The sequence below is a fragment of the Pholcus phalangioides genome, unplaced genomic scaffold (genome assembly GCF_987345545.1).
Source record: "Pholcus phalangioides strain wild (caught in Gottingen) unplaced genomic scaffold, Ppha-v1.0 ptg000011l_1, whole genome shotgun sequence".
Lineage (NCBI taxonomy): Eukaryota > Metazoa > Arthropoda > Arachnida > Araneae > Pholcidae > Pholcus > Pholcus phalangioides.
In genome coordinates, this window is record NW_028301604.1 from 21,184,444 (window position 1) to 21,203,186 (window position 18,743).

Genomic DNA, 18,743 nt, shown 5'->3' on the forward strand with positions numbered 1-18,743 from the left:
AGTCAAAGCATTATCCACAAGGAATTTCTACCTGAGGGAACGACGATGAATGCTGCAAGGTACATTGAAATTTTGACCCATTTCATGAAACATCTACGCAGGGTACGACCTCAGTACGCACAACAAGGTTCATGGTTTCTTATTCACAAAAATGCTCGCCCTCACACAGCCAATATCGTCAAATAGTTCCTGGCAAAAAAGGGGTGGTACAAATTGAACATCCACCATACTCGCCAGATCTCAATCCTCCAGACTTCTTCCTATTCCTACGACTCAAACTCGCTTTGAAAGGAAAGAGATTTGATGATATTCCTGACATCCAACAAAACGTGACGAGGCTTTTGAACTCCATCCCAAAAGAAGACTTCTTGCAAAGTTTCCAGGACATGTATAGGAGATCTCAGCGGTGCATAGTAATGGGAGGTGACTATTTCAAAGGACAGTAAGGTAACTTTCGTTACTATTTCATCTACGTTAATGTTACAGGACTATTCACCGAACTTTATTGTCAGAGGTTGTATATGAACATGACAAAATATTATACAACTGATGGTCATGACCCCTTTGAGGGTTGAATTTTCAGAAATCCCATCTTAGTGAGTCTCTATATTATAATATATAATATCAACTAAATTTCATATTTATAGCGTTAGTGGTTCTCCATATAACCTTCAAACTCCTCTTAGGGTTGAATTTTGAAGAATCCTTTTTTAGTGAGCCTACATTATGAAATAAAACCACTGACCGAATTTCATATTTATAGCTACAGCGGTTCTCCACACACATATAACCTTTAAACCCCCTTATGAACTTTGAAAAATACTTTCTTAGTGAGTCTACATTATGAAGTAAAACTTCTGACCAATTTCATATTTATAGTTTCAGCAGTTTTGGCTCAGTGATGACAAATGAGTGAATTAGTCAGGACCATAAGCATGTGCAGAATTTTCTTGAGGGGGGGGGGGGTTTCAATTTTTTTTTTTCTGAAGGGGGATTTTCAAGATTTTTTGTGAAAAATAACACTAAAACCTTGGCCTGAGGGGGAGGGGATTAGAGCCCCCTTTTCATACGCCAATGGTCAAGACATACACATTTTATATACAGGGTGTATAGGTAACGGTGTATGATATTTTACTGGAAAACCATTGATCCTAGAGGCATACTAAAGTTAAAATTTTTATTTTAATAACTACGAAATCCCTTTCAACATGAATGACATATCTGGGTACTGCACGATACTTTTTCTAATTGGAAGTATGTCTGTAGGATCAAAAGTTTGCCAGTAAAATACCATATGCCCTGTTACCTATATGTACCCTGTATATAGATGCAGGGTACATAAGTAACACTCTGAAAAATAAAAAAATGTGAAACTAAACTGAACCATCTTATTTCAGACTAATTCAAAGTTATGAATGACAAAAATTCCAGTAAAAAATTATTTTATTGTCATGAAGGAAGACTGATATTTTGTACATAATTTAAGATGCCTTTTGTTTAATGTTATGCATTATTATTCTGTGAAAATATAAGTTTTCTGTGCTTTGGCCCATAAAGCACATATGGCCCATAATCATCTTGCAGTGTATCATAAGAGTCTTCGACGTAATTCTTTTTATCAATCTAATATATGTATCTTTATTTTGATACAAAATACCTGTATGATTTTCATATTTTTTCTGTTTAACTAAAGAATCATTCTGTAGGTTTGGAAAGAAAAGGAAAGCATGGTGGCAATCTGAAAATGGTGTGGAAAATGTTACCATAGAACTATCACTTGATACTGAATTTCATTTCACTCATTTGATAATCACATTCAAAACATTCAGACCTGCAGCTATGCTCATTGAAAGATCTCATGATTTTGGTTTAACATGGAAGGTAAAAACTTATATTTTATTGATAATCATCTAAATTGATATTTTTATCCCTTTCAAACTTAATTCTAAAACATCATTAATAGGAGTCTTGAATGTTTTTGTCATTTTTTTCTTACCCAGGTCATCATGTAATGTGGGGGGGGGGGGTTTGCTGAGCAGACTGTGATGTACTGAACTATTAGCTTGGAGCTAGTTCTAAATGGCAATAGAATTTTATGTACCAACCATGATTTAAACATCAAGTTTGATTATCAATTATAAGTTTTTACAACCCATTCAGTTACCAACAAGAAAATATTTATAACATTTAATGATTGCAAATCTGTTCTTTTCTGATTAATGAAGCTGGTATGAAGAGCAGACGCAAATTTATGGCTTTGTCACATGCAACTTATTAAAATTTTGCTGCCCTTCTCACATTATAATTTAATGTTTTTGTCCACCAATTATTAAAATTTGCTGTCCCTCCAGACTTACCACCCTGGGCTGTAAATATGCCTCTGATACAGAATGGACTTGGGCAGCGGTTCTCAACCGGTGCTCCGTGTGCACTTCCCAGGGGCTCTGTCGTGACTTGAGGAAAATAAAATAAATCAGTAAATAATAAATAGATAAATAAAATAATATAGATAGATAAATAAAAAAAAAGAGGCCTACAGGGTTCAGGAATAAAAATTACATATAAAAAGGCCTCCTCAAGTCAAACAGGGCTCCGCCATGAAAATTATGTTCTGAAAAGGGCTCCACGAGTCAAAAAGGTTGAGAATCGCTAGACTAAGGGATAGGTTTTCGGAACTCCACAGACAAAAGAATAAAGTCAAATAGAACAAAATTTAGTTTACATACTTTTCAGACTATGAATTTGGTTTCATGAAAAGTATGTATGTTCTACAATTTCCAGCCAGAAAGTGAGATAAATACTCATATTCACACTCAGAAATGTTGCAAATATCAGTCCATTGATATGAATAAGTTGTTAGTACCCTCAAACTGCAAGATTCGTCTTCACTATCAGCTGTCAATGTGACAGTTGTAATAAAGTATTGTCTCATGAAAATAATTTTGTTTTCTGATTACTTATATGATTGAAACTGTTTGAATATGAACTTGAGCAAATGATTTTTGCTTACAATATGAATATTTTTTTATGTTTTGAAGAGTTTCAATGTATTTGACTTCATTCTTTATTGTTTTATTCTCTTTTTTTTTTTTTTTTTTGGAGAAAAATAAAAAAATTTTCAGCAATGGGAAATTTATCAGTCACAAATTGGAGGATATGTTTGTTAATGTTGTATTTCTTGAGATTATTAATATGAATAGCAGTGAAAATCATTAAATTGAAAATCATTAGGATTGCTTTTTCAGGCTTTATAAAAAGTGAATTATCACTGTAAAGGCCAAATACGAAGTGAAAACACTGCTGAAATGAATATAAACATATATTCTTTGATTGAGGCAAAGATGGTCATGAACTTTGATCAGTATTCATAGTTCACATTATATTTTGTATACATGTCACATTTACCTACATATCTTGTATTGAATTTCAATGTTTCAAAAATATTTTGGAATTACTTTGTGAGCAGATAAAATTCTGTGATGCACAAAATTTGCCCACCGTAGATTGTGTAACAATGTTCCAAATAATGTTCTGTAGTATGTAAGTATGTATACAAATCTACAATGCCATAGTTCCCTATTGGTTCCCTATTCCTAATTTTTTGCCAAATCCTATTAACAAAATCTGTGTAATTGATTTTAATTGAGGAGGGAATCATCAATATATTGCCAAATATTACAAATTTTTAGATTGCAGTTAATGATTTTGCCAAAGCAGAAATTATATCATTTTTAAGGTGATTTTGGGATTTATGTGGCCCATTTGATTTATTAATTTTTCATTTGCTTAGTTGCAAGGTTCAACAATTAGAATAGTCATTAAAAACTTCTGTGTGAATGGAAAAAATAAATTTTGTATTTACTACTTCATGGTCTTTGACAGTAACTAACATTCATCATTCAAAATTATGGTCCAAATTTTGTGTATAGGTAAAACAACAGTTTGTATTACAAAGCAGTTGGATACATAATTCTATTCTAGGTTTGCAGCATTCAATTGTTTTCTGTATTTTTATGGCATGCAGAGGCATAAACACTATTTACAATGCTGAACAAAGAGCTAGAAATGAAGATGCCTCATTTGTCAAAAACATTTACACTGCCATGGAACAGTAAAATGTAAACAGACCCCTTTAAAAAAAATGATGGACAATGCAGCAAAACCATCTGGTTCACCTTGACTTATTTACATCAGACCTTGTAATTTACCCATTTTGCACTGTGCTTTTGGAAGTGGTCTTGAAAGAGCATCATTCTGAAAAAGCTTACATGTCTTTATTTTATTTATTTATGCAATAATTGTTGGCCCAAGGCCTATATAATAGGACACAGTATGTTTATACACATATGCTTTGAAACATTTGACAAGAAAACTGAAATCGTGGGGGAGTTAACAATTGTAGAGGGGAGCTTGTTGCATTCAACTATGGTATTGGGAAAGAAAATGAATATAAAACAATCTGTAAAGACAAAAATAGGTTTTAATTTTTTGTGGTGGTCAAGTCTATTGGAAGCATAGGAAGGCTTAGTCAGAATACTGACCATGAATAATCTTGTAAAGCATGACTAGGTAGAAGATAAGTTGGTGAGTAGTAAGTGGGTGGAGATTAAGTTCGAGTTTAAAACTGGAAACTGAACTAAAAGATAACCAGCAGTCGTGAATAAAGCGGGCAGATTTATTTTGGATAGATTCAAGCTTGTCAATATTACTAGAGGTGTGGGAGGTTTTTCAGCTGCATAAGAAAGAATGGGAGAAATATAAGTTTGGTAGCAGAGAAGTCGGATGTCACAAGTAGAATGTTTGAGGTTGCGGTGAAGGGAAAAACGTTTGTTGAGACATTTCTGGTAGACATAATCGATATGATTATTCCAACGGAGAGAGATCAGCCGAGCTTATGACTCCCAGATATTTGAAGTGAGAAACTTGGGATATGGTTACGTTATTGATCAAGTATGAGAATTCGAGGGGAAGAGTTTTACAAGTAGCTCTCATGCAAACTGTTTTAGATAGGTTTATAGGCATATGCCAAAATTAGCACCAATCTGAGATGGAAACAAGATTACGTTGGAGTGTTTCTTTATCAGATTTGTGATTAATTGTGCGGTAGATTGCACAGTCATCAGCAAAAAATCTAGTGGTGCTGTTGAGGGTTTCAGGGAGATCGTTTTATATATGTTAAAACAATAAAGGCGAGAGAACCGCTCCTTGAGGAATACCTGAATTTACAGTGGCAAAAGGTGAATCATGATCTTTAAAATGAATGAATTGTTTATGATTTTTTAGGAAAGCTTCTAACCATTTGAGCAATCGTACATTAAGACCAAGATTTGAAAGTTTAAGGAGGAGTCTATTGTGTGGAACTTTATCATAGGCTTTAGAAAAATCCAAGAAGATGATATCGGTTTGTAACTTGTTATCAATAGTTTTGGAAAGGTCATGGATGAAAAGGGACAGTTGGGATGTAGTAGAAAGGGATCGTCTGAAGCCATGTTGGTTTGGAAAGAAAAAGCTAATGGAGTCTTCATGAGCGTGGATTTCCTTTGCTATAACATGCTAGAAAATCTTACAACAGGATTAAGTAATAGATATTGGTCTGAAGTTAAAGGGGGGGGGTCGGAGAGGAGACCGGTTTAGTGAATGGGAATAATTTTATTGATTTTCCAATCGGTGGGGAGGATGGCAGTATTCATTGAGACGTTAAATAAGATTAGAAGATAGTCGGAAATTTCTTCTGCACAATATTTGAGAATAGAGTTGGGAATGTCATCGGGCCTACAGAATGGGGTTTCAGTTTTTTTAGTAACTTTAAAATATCTTCTTTAGTAAAAGGACCGGATTTGAGTTATGGACAAAATCAATGAATGGGTATTATGGGGGAGTGGGATCAACTGAAAAAACTGAGCAGAAAGTCAAATTGAATTCAGTAGCAATATCTGAAGGAGACGAGATGTTTTTATTTGAGATTTTGAGAGAAGTGGATCCAACAGATTTAGGTCCACGGAAGTTCTAAAATTTGTTAGGATTTGTTTCTAAGTAATTTTGTAAATAGTGGGATAGGTACTTGGACTTTTGGGTAGAGATGAGGTTCTTGAGACTCCGAGTGGAGGTAGAAATTGAGGATTTGAGTGCATTAGATATGTTGGATTTATATTTGAAGGCGGCACTCCAGATTTTCCACTTAAGGGGAATGATGTCTCTGTTGATCCAAGGACTGTGGAGAAACTTAGCTGAAACTATTTTTGTTGGGACTGTAGCTATGCATTTGTCTATAATAAGTTTGAAAGTTGACCATAGGATATAAATATCGTTGGAGAGGGATACTGGTAGAAAATCATTGAAATATGGGAGAGAAGAATGGATTGTATTAAAGGATAATTGGATTTGTTAAAATTATGTTTGGGAGCGAGTTTTTAAGAAGGGATAGAGTTATGAAGAGAGAAATCAATAAATGGGATATTGTGATCTGAACAACCTTCGAAGATGTAAGTATCCAGAATTTGAATTCGGTTAGAGGTGGCTATAAGATCGAGGGTGAAACTGGAGTGAACAGTAGTTCTTGTTGGTACTAAAATGTTTTGGACAAGATTAAGCTTATAGAAGATGTCCAAGACTTTATTGTTGATTCTGTGGTTGCCAGACAGTGATTTCAAATTTTTCCAGTCAATTCCCGGGAGGTTCCAGTCGCCAGAGATAAGAAGAGAATGTGTATTAAGGAAACTTTCAAGGATTGATTTGAGTTGGACAAACAAGTGAAAATCGGAAGTCGGCGGTAAATAGATAGGAAATATAAGGCCAGTGGGAAACAGTTAAACAACGATTTCTAGGTCAGAATCTAAAAAGATTTCAGTTAGGGGGATAGGATTATTGAAAATTAGTGCAACACCCCCCCCCCCTCCCAGAGAGTTTCTGTCTTTTCATAAAGCATTGAAACCAAGTGGTAAAATTTCAGATTAAAAATCATATTGTCTAACCATGATTCTGTAACTGCAAGGAAGTGGGGATTATGACTAAGCAAGATTGATTACAGAAAATCAACTTTATTTCTTAAACTTCGAGTGGGGTTGGATGAATGATGCAAGTGTTCTGGGAGAGGGGTGGCCTAAAGGGGGGCTGTTGTGGTTTGAGAGGAGTGGGAAGGCAAAGCAGGGTTATTACTAGATTGGGTGTAGAAGATAGGGACAATATTATTGGTAGTGGGATCCCAAACGTATTTACAGTTATTTATAAGAGCAAAATTATGAAACAGTTTGACTTTCTGGCTTCTATCACAGAATTTTTGAGAAGAGTTCCAGATTTTCCCATGAGCTTGTGTGTTTCAGATGAGAAGTCTTCCGAGATCGATATGTTACTATTTTTTAATTTAAAAAGACATTTTTTAGAATATCACTTTTAATTTTGAATTTATTAAATTTGATGGTGGAGAGTCTGTTGCACCCAAGGGCCCTTTTAGGGCCTATTCTGTGACAACGATCTATATCGCTAGGTAAAATGTTCAATTCAATGTGGTCGGAGCAGCACTGAAGGATTTTGGATTCTAGGGTGGAGGGGGACTCAAAGTCAACTTCTTTGGGGATGTTACGGAATATCCGGTTGTCAAGGCGGGAACGGTCCTCCAAATCAGTAATTTTGTTGGTGAGGGAGGATTGTAGTTTGGACAGATTTGAGGAGAGATCATATACTTGATTTTCGAGTTCCTCTACAGGAAAAAGTTTCTCCTCAACTGCACTAAGATGCTCGCATAATCCATTTAGCTGATGACTGAATGAGTCTTGTTTATGGGTGAGAAGGGTAAGTTGGTTTAGAATAGTTACTTAAGTATCTTGAATATTACGAATAATGGATGAATTGGAGGAATTATTTGATGGTGTGGTAGTTATAGGCGGAAGATTTGATCTGTTTTGAGAGCAGGTGGGGAAGTGGTTGACTCTTTGACCAGGGTTGAATTTGTTATCTCCAGCCAGTAAAAGCAAGCGAGCCAAGAGAGTATATAGTATATGCGGGTAACATGAAAGTGATGCTGAATGGAACAAATTCAAATAGAAGTTATTTGTATATCAGACTGAAAGGGTTTTTCAATGAACAATATACTAAAAAATAGGTTGATGGTGGAGCAACAAATATAAATGTATTGTACAAAAAGATTCAAATGCCAGATGCAGGATTGCACAAAAGTTAACCAATTGATGTAAATTAAAAAACAGTTTAAAGTAAAAATGTGGAAGGGACTAACACTTAGAAATAAAAATGAATATAACATCGTTTTTGAAAGAATATCTATTCCGCATCTCGACAGTCGACGGAGAGCAGTGAATTTATACCAGAAGTGATACGCCCACTTCTTGATCAATAATGAAAACTAGGTGGCACTAGGAGACAAGGAACCGGTCCACTTTGAAAACAAGGAAGTTTGATGGCTTGATTCCAAGGCATATAATGACATCCCACGAGGATTGAACCGGGAGGAGATGGAGGGGAAAATACCAATAGCACTGTGATGAGCACCTCTTTCTCCGATAAGCGAGCAGTAAAGATGAGTTGGCGGCTCCCTTAGATGCAGCACCTTTTCCCACAGATGTTTTGGAAATTTTTATTAAAATTTAATTTTTTCCCGTTAAATTATTATTGATTGTAAAAGGAGGCTTTCAGATTGAAGCCCCCTATAATATAATTTTTAGTGTTATTAGGTATGGCATTAGCTTATTTCAAACAGGAAAAGAATATGCAGGTGGTCCTACCCCTGAAAAAAGTTGGACCTTTCTTTCTGCCATTAAAGAAATAACAGGGCCACATTAACCAATAAAAAAAACATGCTTAGGGCACCAAACAAAAAGGGACACCACAAAAAAACCTAGTAAATTTTTCCCCTTGAAAACCTCCCCTCTTGTTGGAGTTGCCATCTTGGTTGGAGGTAACAATAGTGCGCACAAGGTGATTCACCAGCATCCGACAGTGTTTCCACGATTGATAGTAGCCTGTAGCATGGACATCTTTAGATGATGAATGCCCCAGAATGAGGCAACTTTGACTGTCCTCTGGAGTGTTAATTGCATGCCTTCCTGAGATCCTCTGAACTGTCATATTTCCCTAGGGACTAGGGAGTCTTGAGTACTTCTTCGAAATTTTCTAACACCACCATCTGTGAATCATTCTCTCATATATTCCGGAAGACAGATATACAATGTATGAATTCTAAATTTTGATAATTTTTAATATTGAACTTTCGAAAAAAACGTAAGATGTCTCTCTCTGATTTTTTTCTTCTCATTGTAATTACTCATTTAGTACAGTACCGACATAAGAGATATTTTGTTTCATGAACAGAGAGTTCATGCACAGAAACATTTAAGAGCACAAAAATCCAAAAAGGATGTAGGCTACGTTGCTTGTAGCCCCGATAGTTCATTCTCTGATAAGAAAATGTGTTTGCCAACTATTAAATAAATTATATCTGAGGATTAGGCTGATTGCAGCTAGTGTTGCTAATATTCGAAAACCTATGCCAGGGCGTCATTTTGAATTTGAATAATCAAATATTGAGATTACAATCTTGGATTTTATTTGTGGCAAGAAACTCTTGGTTTTAAACAAGTAATAACATTGTAGAACTCATATATAGTGAATCCCACTTATAGCATTTTCCAAAAACTTGTCATAAAGAATGTTGTAGGCAGGAAAATGCTTTAAATGGGAAATTTTGATAAGTGCTAATAAAAGTTAAGATTACGAAAATAAGTCATACTCAGCGAGAAAACTTTCTAAGTGAGAACGTTATAAGTGGAATACACCGTAGTAATTTTTAATTAATCTAAATTTTCAAATACAGTTCTAACTTTGTTTCAGAATGTTTTTTCTTTATTTTTGTGAATCCCAGTACTTGATTCATTTACTTCTTTTATTTACATTAAGCAAAAACAGCAATAAAAGATTCAAAAAATAATCCAAGTTATCGAATTGCAACATATATTAGATAAAGATGATGAAACGCTTTAAAAGTATGTGTCAGAAATGTATGTCTGTTCAATATTATTTGAGCCATGATGAAGTAAGTGTAAGCAGGTGGACCACGCTAATTATTATTAATCATTTATAAATTGTGTCAAATTAATTAAAATGCAATTCCCTCTCAATGTATCATGTTTGATTACTAGAACCTGGAAGTTCAGGCAAAATGCTATAAATGGGTTTTTTTTGCCTATTTTCAAGCTTTTCTGTAAAAATACATTTTTGAACTTTTTCTGCCATAAATGCCTAATTTAACATAGTCTTAAGCTTATTGGTGCATTTGAGAGGACATATAATATGCAAAACTTGAATATATTGAGCATTGAGAAACCAAAGAAAAGGTTTTTTCCCAACTCTCAGTATCAATTTTCACATCAGAAAGTTTCCTTCCTCTTTCCAACTTTATTTAAACTTGAATAAATGATCTGAGAGATAGGGAACTTGGTATTGCCATGAGTTAGCTTTACTTTGGCCGGATAGTGTTAGCATGGCCCCCACATCCCTTTGCGGGGAATCAAACCCATTTACTTTCACTTTCCAGGTGAACGCCCTAGACTACTAGACAACAAAGGCAACAAATCTCTCAATCTTTCCTTGGAGCTCGTGTACACTGAAAGGGACCGTACATAGACGGCCGGACCTGACTCAGGAAAAGCTCACAACTGCTGACGCTGCCACCAGATGGCAACTTATGAAAGGATGACATCACTCCATTACCATGCGAAAGTTTTTATCTACTGGCTGTTGCGAAGATGAATTTTTGGAAAGAGAAAATTCAACTGCCTTTGTGGGGACTGCCTTTCAGTGTACAGGAGCTCCAAGGAAACATTGAAAGATTTGTTGCCTTTGTAATCTAGTGGTCAAGGGCGTTCACCCGGAAAGTGAAAAAGTGAATCTTCTCTACAGCCATGTGTTGAAAAGCTTGTATGGATAGCGGAGAGTCATGTCATCCTTTTCTTTTCAGTGTGCACAATCTCCAAGGAAAGATTGAGAAATTCGTTGCCTTTGTAGTCTAGGGCAGTGGTTCTCAATCGGGGGCCATATGGCCCCCTAGTGGTACTAGGATACCTCAAGGGGGCCACGGTAGAAAATGGAAAATGGGGCCATGACATGTGGTTTGGAGGGCTTCAGAGAGCTGAGAAGAAAAATTAAGGTGTGAAGAAATAAAGCTTTTATATTAGTGACTATACACTTACAGAATCCAACAAAACCCCCCATCATAAAACCAGGGCCGTCTTAGGGCATGGACATACCCGGGCCTCACCGCGTACATTTTGCAACAAGTTCCCTAGGATGAAGTTTTTCGCAGGTCCCTGACTAGATTTTTCACAGACCCCCTTCTCTATATTGAATTATAGTGTGAAAAACAAAAAATGATGAAAACCATATCAGGCCTCGGGCTGCAGGTCTGACTGTCCCACTCTTGTGAGGGGTCATGCCCGGGGCCCTCATGTCCATAAGTAAGGTAGAGACACTATGATATTTGTATGGTACAATAAATTTTGAAAATAAGTAGGAAATGTGTAGGCTGTTTATTTCCAGCTAAGTATGGGACTAACATAGCATCACTTTGCCTGTGGGGGGGGGGGGCGTTGAGACGATTCTGATAGAACTCGGACTAGCGGGGAGATCAATATATTCTAGGCCAGTGGTCTGGATGCCAATTTTCTTTGCAAAATTTTCGTTCAGTATAAATTCAATGAAAAAATTATTTCAACACGTATAAAGGATCTTGCTTCTTGATGGGAGTTGAAGACTCAGGGTAAGGCAGGGGGGCCACGAGAAAAAAAAATGGTTCAAAGGGAGCCAAGGGAAAAAAAAAATGGTTCAAAGGGAGCCAAGGGAAAAAAAGGTTAAGAAACACTGGTCTAGGGCGTTCATCTGGAAAGTGAAAGGAGGGGGGGGGGGTTTGATTTCCCACAAGGGCAGTTGAATTTTTTCTCTTTCCAAAAATTCATCTTCGCAACATCCAGTTGATAAAAAACCTTGTAGTGAATGTACTGCATAAAAAACCAAAAAAAGGTAAGAATTGACCCGGGCCTCCAGCTGGAGCCCTGTCAGTCCCACCATTGTGGGGGCCATGGGTGTTAGACGTGGTGTTTCTGATGAATACAGCCCATGCTATAAAAGCACAAGAAAATTAGAACTTTTTACTTCTCCTCATGCTTCACATTATATATCTCACTCATACATTGGAACTGTGTTGCATGTGTATAGAAGACCACTGAATGTTCCAAGAGATCATTAGTTGATGTTATGACTCACCCAAGGCAAAGTAGGAAAAGACAGATCTCTGGGGGGCCCATGTTGTCTGGATTTTGCTTTTACACCATAAATGCACTGCAAACAACCATAGCTATTTATTTTACGTACATATATTTTGGTATTCAATTAAATTGACCAGAGCCACCCTCATTAGTGAGCGACAGGTGAGTCACAGAGGACCCGTGCTTGCAGGAGTCCCACATATGTGGGAATGTAAAAACAATGAGGTTGTGTGTGTTTACAACAATAGAACAAGGTAGCTATGTTTGAACTATAGAAACAGTAGTGATTATTCCAAATAATACATCAAATAAACGAGAATTATTCGCAACTCGAAGAAGTCCCACAGTTAATTTTATGTTCGGGCTCCGCATCTGGTAATGGTGGCCCTGGAATTGATCTGAAGGACCTCAAATACTTTATTTTGGGCTTGAAATCAGTTTAACTGAGATAATAATACAGTTATTACAAACTCTAATTGGAACAGTAGACTGATTAAATGCAACCAATTTTTTGGCTAGTTTTTAGACCCCTTAATACCTTAGTTTATTGTTATTTTCCCTTCCTTCCATGCCTTTTTTTAGTGTCTATTTCAACCGTTTTTAGTGGCTTAAGTTCCAAGCTATATTGATTACGATCTCAACCAAGGCCGCAACTAGGGGGAGCAGGTAAAGGTCCAGCGCCCAGGGCACTGGGCGCTGGACCAGAAGTGGCGTAAATTTTATTCTCAAACTTCTCCTTCATCATTACAAGGGGGCGCCAAAATGCACACTTGCCCCGGGTGACCAAGCATCTAGTTGCAGCCCTGATCTCAACTATCAATGTGTCCCTGAAATAATGGAAAAATGAGTGTAATAAAATGAGTTCTTTCTGAGAAATTTTCCCGCCTTAAAGATTCATGTTTGTAAGTCAAAAAATTTATAAGTTAGTGAGCAACTGCATAAAATTTTTTGGAGGGGTGAAAAAATTTTTTTGCACTGGGCCATGAAATTCCTAAGCCCAATCCTGATCACATTTGACATATTCTATAAAATTTTGCAGGGGTATGCTGTTATCATGTTCTATATACATAGCAGATAAAACTACTCAATGATTTTTTACAGAAAAATTAAAAACCGCTCGCAGCTGGAGGGTTAAATAAGGAAGGAATTTTGAAATATAAGTAATTCTTTATATTCAAAATGTATGGCAACCCTAAATGAGATCAATAATCAAAAATGAGTGATAGGGTTGAAAATGGCACACATGAGATTATTGTGTTTGAATTTGCCCTGGTAAGAAAAAGGTTGACTACTACTAGCTGAGACTGAGACCTACATAATGTGAATTTTTGAATGGTATAATTCAATTGAGTGGTCTATTGAGATCTTGCATGCCTGAAATAAGACAGGAGCATCAAACACTCTTGGGTATCCCCAATAAACGCAGTGGTGCTTAGGAACAACAGGTTGAAGATGCTTGCTATAAGAGAATGGTCTAGCCAAGCTCATTTTGCCAGACAAATAAAAGTTAAAGAAAAGTCCCAAAATTTGTCTTTCAGTATATGGTGAACACCTTGAACATGCATTACACATACATACATGCATGGTTAGGTTCCACAAAAAAAAATGTGATTCTGGTACAATTACCTTTTCAAAGATAAAATGATAGTAAAAAATTACCTTTATGGCTAATAGACTGGGGTTGTGTACAGTTGGTAAAGTCACATGGAATCACTTTCATCTGTTTTGGATTTTTAAATTGGACATGTTGAAGATTGAGACATTAAATGTGTCAAAGATGTTCTGAATGACTAAATGTAAAATGACACTGAAAACAGAAATTTTGCTATTCAACCTGTCCTTATTTTTTCCGTGCCAGGAGGGCACAACTCTACTAAAACAATAAGAATACTCCTGTGATCCTGCAAATACATTTTCACATTTCCTCCTTTCTTTTTTTATATGTCACATAGTTCCAATTAGCGATTGAAAATTTCCCTTTTTTTTTAAGGTGACTATGTCTTATAAATCAAGACGCCAGTTTGAAAAAATGAGGGCCATGAGAATAGGTCAGACAGACCTGTTTTCATTTAAATCAGAATAACTTCTAGACAACAAGTGCAAATACAATATTCAATATCTTGTTGCAGAGACAGAGATACAGAGTTTCAGTGTGTCTAATAATAAAAGTCTGACCTCAGTATATCACAGTGTTTCTCATAGTGTGAGTCACGGCTTCTAGGGGCATTGGCAACCTTTGTCAGAGGTGTCACAGTGACCTGGAGATATTGATTTGCATGCATATTTATGCATTAAAGTGATTCTTTTATAATTGAAAATACCTACTAAGCCATTCAGGGGAGCCCAAATGAACCATAAATTGGGCAAGGGAGCCACAGCTGACAAAAGTTTGAGAACCATTGGTATATTGGAAGACACAATAATGTTGCAAACATAAAGTACTAAAATTGTCTTCTCACATAGCAAAAATTGGTATAGCTTTGGACTGGGGTGTGCAATATTGGAGAGGTCATAACGATTTGTAAGGATTCCAAAAAGTCCAAAGTCACTAATGCTGAACCTCAAATACCTTATCAGGAGTAATCAAAGGCTCCGACAGACCAGACACGACCCAGGCTCTGTCCCTCCTGGGATATAAGCCTTTCAGTAATCAAAGGCTGGCAACGTATGCGTCAAGCCATATCAACTCCAAGCACCATTTCGTTATAATACAGTGAAAATCATATAATGATACTCTCTATAACTAATTACCTATATAACAATATTATCCTCTAGTCCCTATGCACTTTTCATAGTGTTAATATATTCCGCATATATAACGATACATTTTCCCAGTCCCTTGAGTATTGTTATATAGGCATTTCAATTTATTACAACCGAGGGTCAAAACCATTTAATATTGTGATATTGCAAATATCACAGCTGATTGAAACTACTATCTCCCTTTGAGTTGTTTATATTAACATGGGGTATTCATATTAAAAACTTGCAGCCGTTTTCCTACACAGCTTACCTAAATTTTTTATAAAGAAGTTCAACTTTAGCAAAAGTATATATATATATATATACAGGGTAAGTCTCAACATGAATGCTGGGATTTCAAAGCTTTACTATGCAAAATGTAATTAATGTATTTATTCAAAAGATACACACTGTAAAAGGTAATATACACAAGTTACGAATGGTCGTTTGTAGTTTTATAATTGTAATAATAATTTGCAACAATTTTATAATTTTATAATTGTTATGATGACATGCCTAGCTTTATTCTGCAACAGGATGGTGCACCACCACATTTTCTGACTGAAGTGCAGAACCACCTGTATAACACATAACCACAACAGTGGATTGGTCACGTATCTGCTCTAGACATACTGTTACCTTGGCCACCATGATCCCTGGATATCACCCTGTGCAATTTTTTTTTGTGGGGGTTCGTAAAGGATCGCATGTATGTGCCTCCAGGTTCCAACAACCATGACTGATTTGAAAGCCTGTATCACAGCTGCTATCGCCAGCATCAATACAGTCATGCTACACAAGGTTTGGCAAAAATTGCATTACAGACTTAATGTACGGCGTGTAAAAAAAGGAGCTCATATTGAACATTTGTGAGTACTATATTCAAAACTTAATTATAATACCTCTACATGTATGTATCTTTTGAATAAATTCATTAATTACATTTTGCATAGTAAAGCTTTGAAATCCTGTTATTCATTTTGACTATTTTGACTTACCCTGCATATACAAATTGCACGCACATATATATATATTGTAGAATAAGCTGAAATGTCATGCATATTGTTTTTGAACCACTTAAGTTATTTAATGTTGTTACAGTATTAGTATTTCTGTTCAGCTGGTTGCAATCCAATTGGTTTGCCAAAACAATCAGTAAACTTGAAAACATATTATTTTTGAGTATGGCACATTTGTTAGTGTATGCGCATTTTCTATTTTTTTTTTTTTTTTTTTGCAAAGAAAAATAAAACTAACACACAATTAACAACCACTGGAAAATTCCCCATTTTTGTAATATGCTTTTTTTTTCTTATTCATTTTTTGTGACTGCATGATGAATTTCAAAAAATAAGAATAACAAAAAAAAAAAGTTTTTTTTCTTCAAAATTTATTCTGTGACAATGTGATAAATAAAATTCAACTTATATAAATGATAAAATGGAAATTGGGGAAGGGGGAATAATAACAGATATTAAGTTAGCCTATTAAGTTAGGTTTAGCCTGAAGAACAAAGTAGAAGGGATATAGAAAAAAATACAATATGAATACAAATATAAATTAAATTAAGAATATTATGAGCTAAATCAAAGAGCAAATACCATGCCAGACTTCAATGAAGTTCTGTAAGGAAGAGTTACAGAATTCAATCAGTAATTCAATTTAACAGCAAATTTATGGATGCAGGGTGAAACTAATAATCATTGATGGTTCAAATTTTTCTCAATATTTTCAATAGAAGCAAGGATTTATAGAACATACAGTATATGCCTATGATAATTGAGAAATATTGCTCCTCTCCAATTATTTGTCTAAAATTTGTAATTGTCATGCAGGTGTATCAGTACTTTGCTTATGACTGTGCAGAATCATTTCCTGGAATACCACGAGGTCCTAGGGAAAAGATAACAGATGTTGTTTGTGATTCATCATATTCAGGAGTAGAGCCATCAACTGAAGGAGAAGTAATTTTTTTTTTTGCATTCTTCTTGAAAGAGCTTAAAATAAGTACTTTTTTAAAGCAATTTTGCAAAGTCCACATTAGCGCTTACAGGACACCCTGTATGTGCTTGCAAATTAAGCCACGTATGCATATTTTTTAAATACAATTATTTTTCTAAGATAAAAATCAAAAGACTTTTTCAAAAAAAAACTATTATAAATTCTTGTACGAAATCTATTCCTTGTATTTTTTTTTATTTTAAACAAAAAATAGAACAAGTTTTGATGCTTTATCCAACCCATATTTACTTTGTAATTTTTGATTATACTGAACCAAATATTACAAACTTATTTTTTCTAACACCAACAGAAGAAGCTTTTGGAGTGGATAGCTAACAACCTATGCTATAAAAAGTTTTTTTTGTTTCTATTGTATATTTATTATTTTCAACATTTTTCTCTGATACGGGAGAAGAAACTTTTAAAATTCTGAAAAATGTGTATAGTATAATTTATTACACACATAATAGCTTGGCGCCGCACTGTACATTTTTTGTTTTTGGTAATGCCAGCATGTTGATCCTTGTTACTTTCATTAAAACCATGGTTTGAACTAGACATTCTTGTTTATGTGTCATTTTTTTCTCGGTCTCTTGCAGGAAGTATAAGTGAGCAATCACTCTTATTGATGATACAAAATTTTTTTTAAGAGGTTACATTTTTTTAAACAATTACCAACATAGGTGCACAGCACTCATCTTAAGAAATATGGTAACACAAAAACCATCATGTTCATTGAAAAATCTGAACTGCATCAATGGTTATATATGCACATCAAGATTTACTTAAATATATTAAAAGTATTTAAATTTAAATTTTTGTTTTAATAGAAATATATGCAGTAGCCTAAATGAAACATCTGAAATTTTTATTCATCAGGTCATTTTTAGAGTCCTTCCACCAAATATTCCAATAGACAATCCTTATAGTGAAGATGTTCAGAATCTTTTGAAGATGACAAATTTACGAATAAATTTCACTAAACTTCATACATTAGGAGACAACTTACTTGATTCTAGAGAAGAAATAAAGGAAAAATACTACTATGCTATTTATGATATGGTTGTTCGTGGAAGCTGTTCCTGTTATGGACACGCAAGCAGATGTGTTGCTGAACTTGGTGCACCAACTCGACCCGATATGGTATATTTTTTTACAGAAAGCTTATTTATTCTTTTGTTTAAATTGTAAGAATTATGGTAAGTAACATAGACAGACTACAACTAGTCAGAAACTGTTGTTCTCTGTGACTTCTACAATGATGATTTCTTCTATGATATTTATGACAGCAAAATCAAGTATGAAAAATATGAGAGAATAAATCACATATTTTAGTTTATTTTAATTTATATTTTAGTGTGTTAATTCTATTACCAATAATTTTTGTTATTATTTAGGTGTTACTTTTTATTTTTTCAATAACTGTCCCATATACATAATTTCCTTCTTCAAACCCATAATTTTACTCCGGATGCACTTGTACCTCATTAATCATAGAGTTCTAATGTATATCTAAAGGTTGTATAGTACTCTAGGGCAAAAAAAAAGAAAAAGTAAAAAGAATGTTCTGGAATGAATAAATGTAATGAAAAATGATAATCAATTGAGATGACGATCAGAAATCAAGAAATTACAAACTTTAACAATATTCACCATTCAAGTTGCTAGGATTGCTACAATTCAGATTTTTTAACACATTGTTGACAGTATGCTGCAAAACAAATTGATCCT

The 18,743-nt window shown here is 34.9% G+C and overlaps 1 protein-coding gene across 5 annotated transcripts in view; it reads left to right on the forward strand.

Annotated features, from left to right (window-relative positions):
• The window catches only part of LanB1 (laminin subunit beta-1), a 169,827-nt gene that overhangs the window by 56,833 nt on the left and 94,251 nt on the right, over nucleotides 1-18,743 (forward strand). For 4 of the 5 annotated variants that reach the window (XM_089239267.1, XM_089239264.1, XM_089239265.1 and 1 more), the window contains exons 4-6: nucleotides 1,707-1,881; nucleotides 16,847-16,975; nucleotides 17,892-18,155. In XM_089239267.1, the coding sequence (XP_089095393.1) occupies nucleotides 1,707-1,881; nucleotides 16,847-16,975; nucleotides 17,892-18,155 (568 nt within the window). Of the gene's footprint in view, nucleotides 1-1,693; nucleotides 1,882-16,846; nucleotides 16,976-17,891; nucleotides 18,156-18,743 lie in introns of all 5 variants that reach the window. The other variant, XM_089239268.1, reaches the window with a different exon arrangement.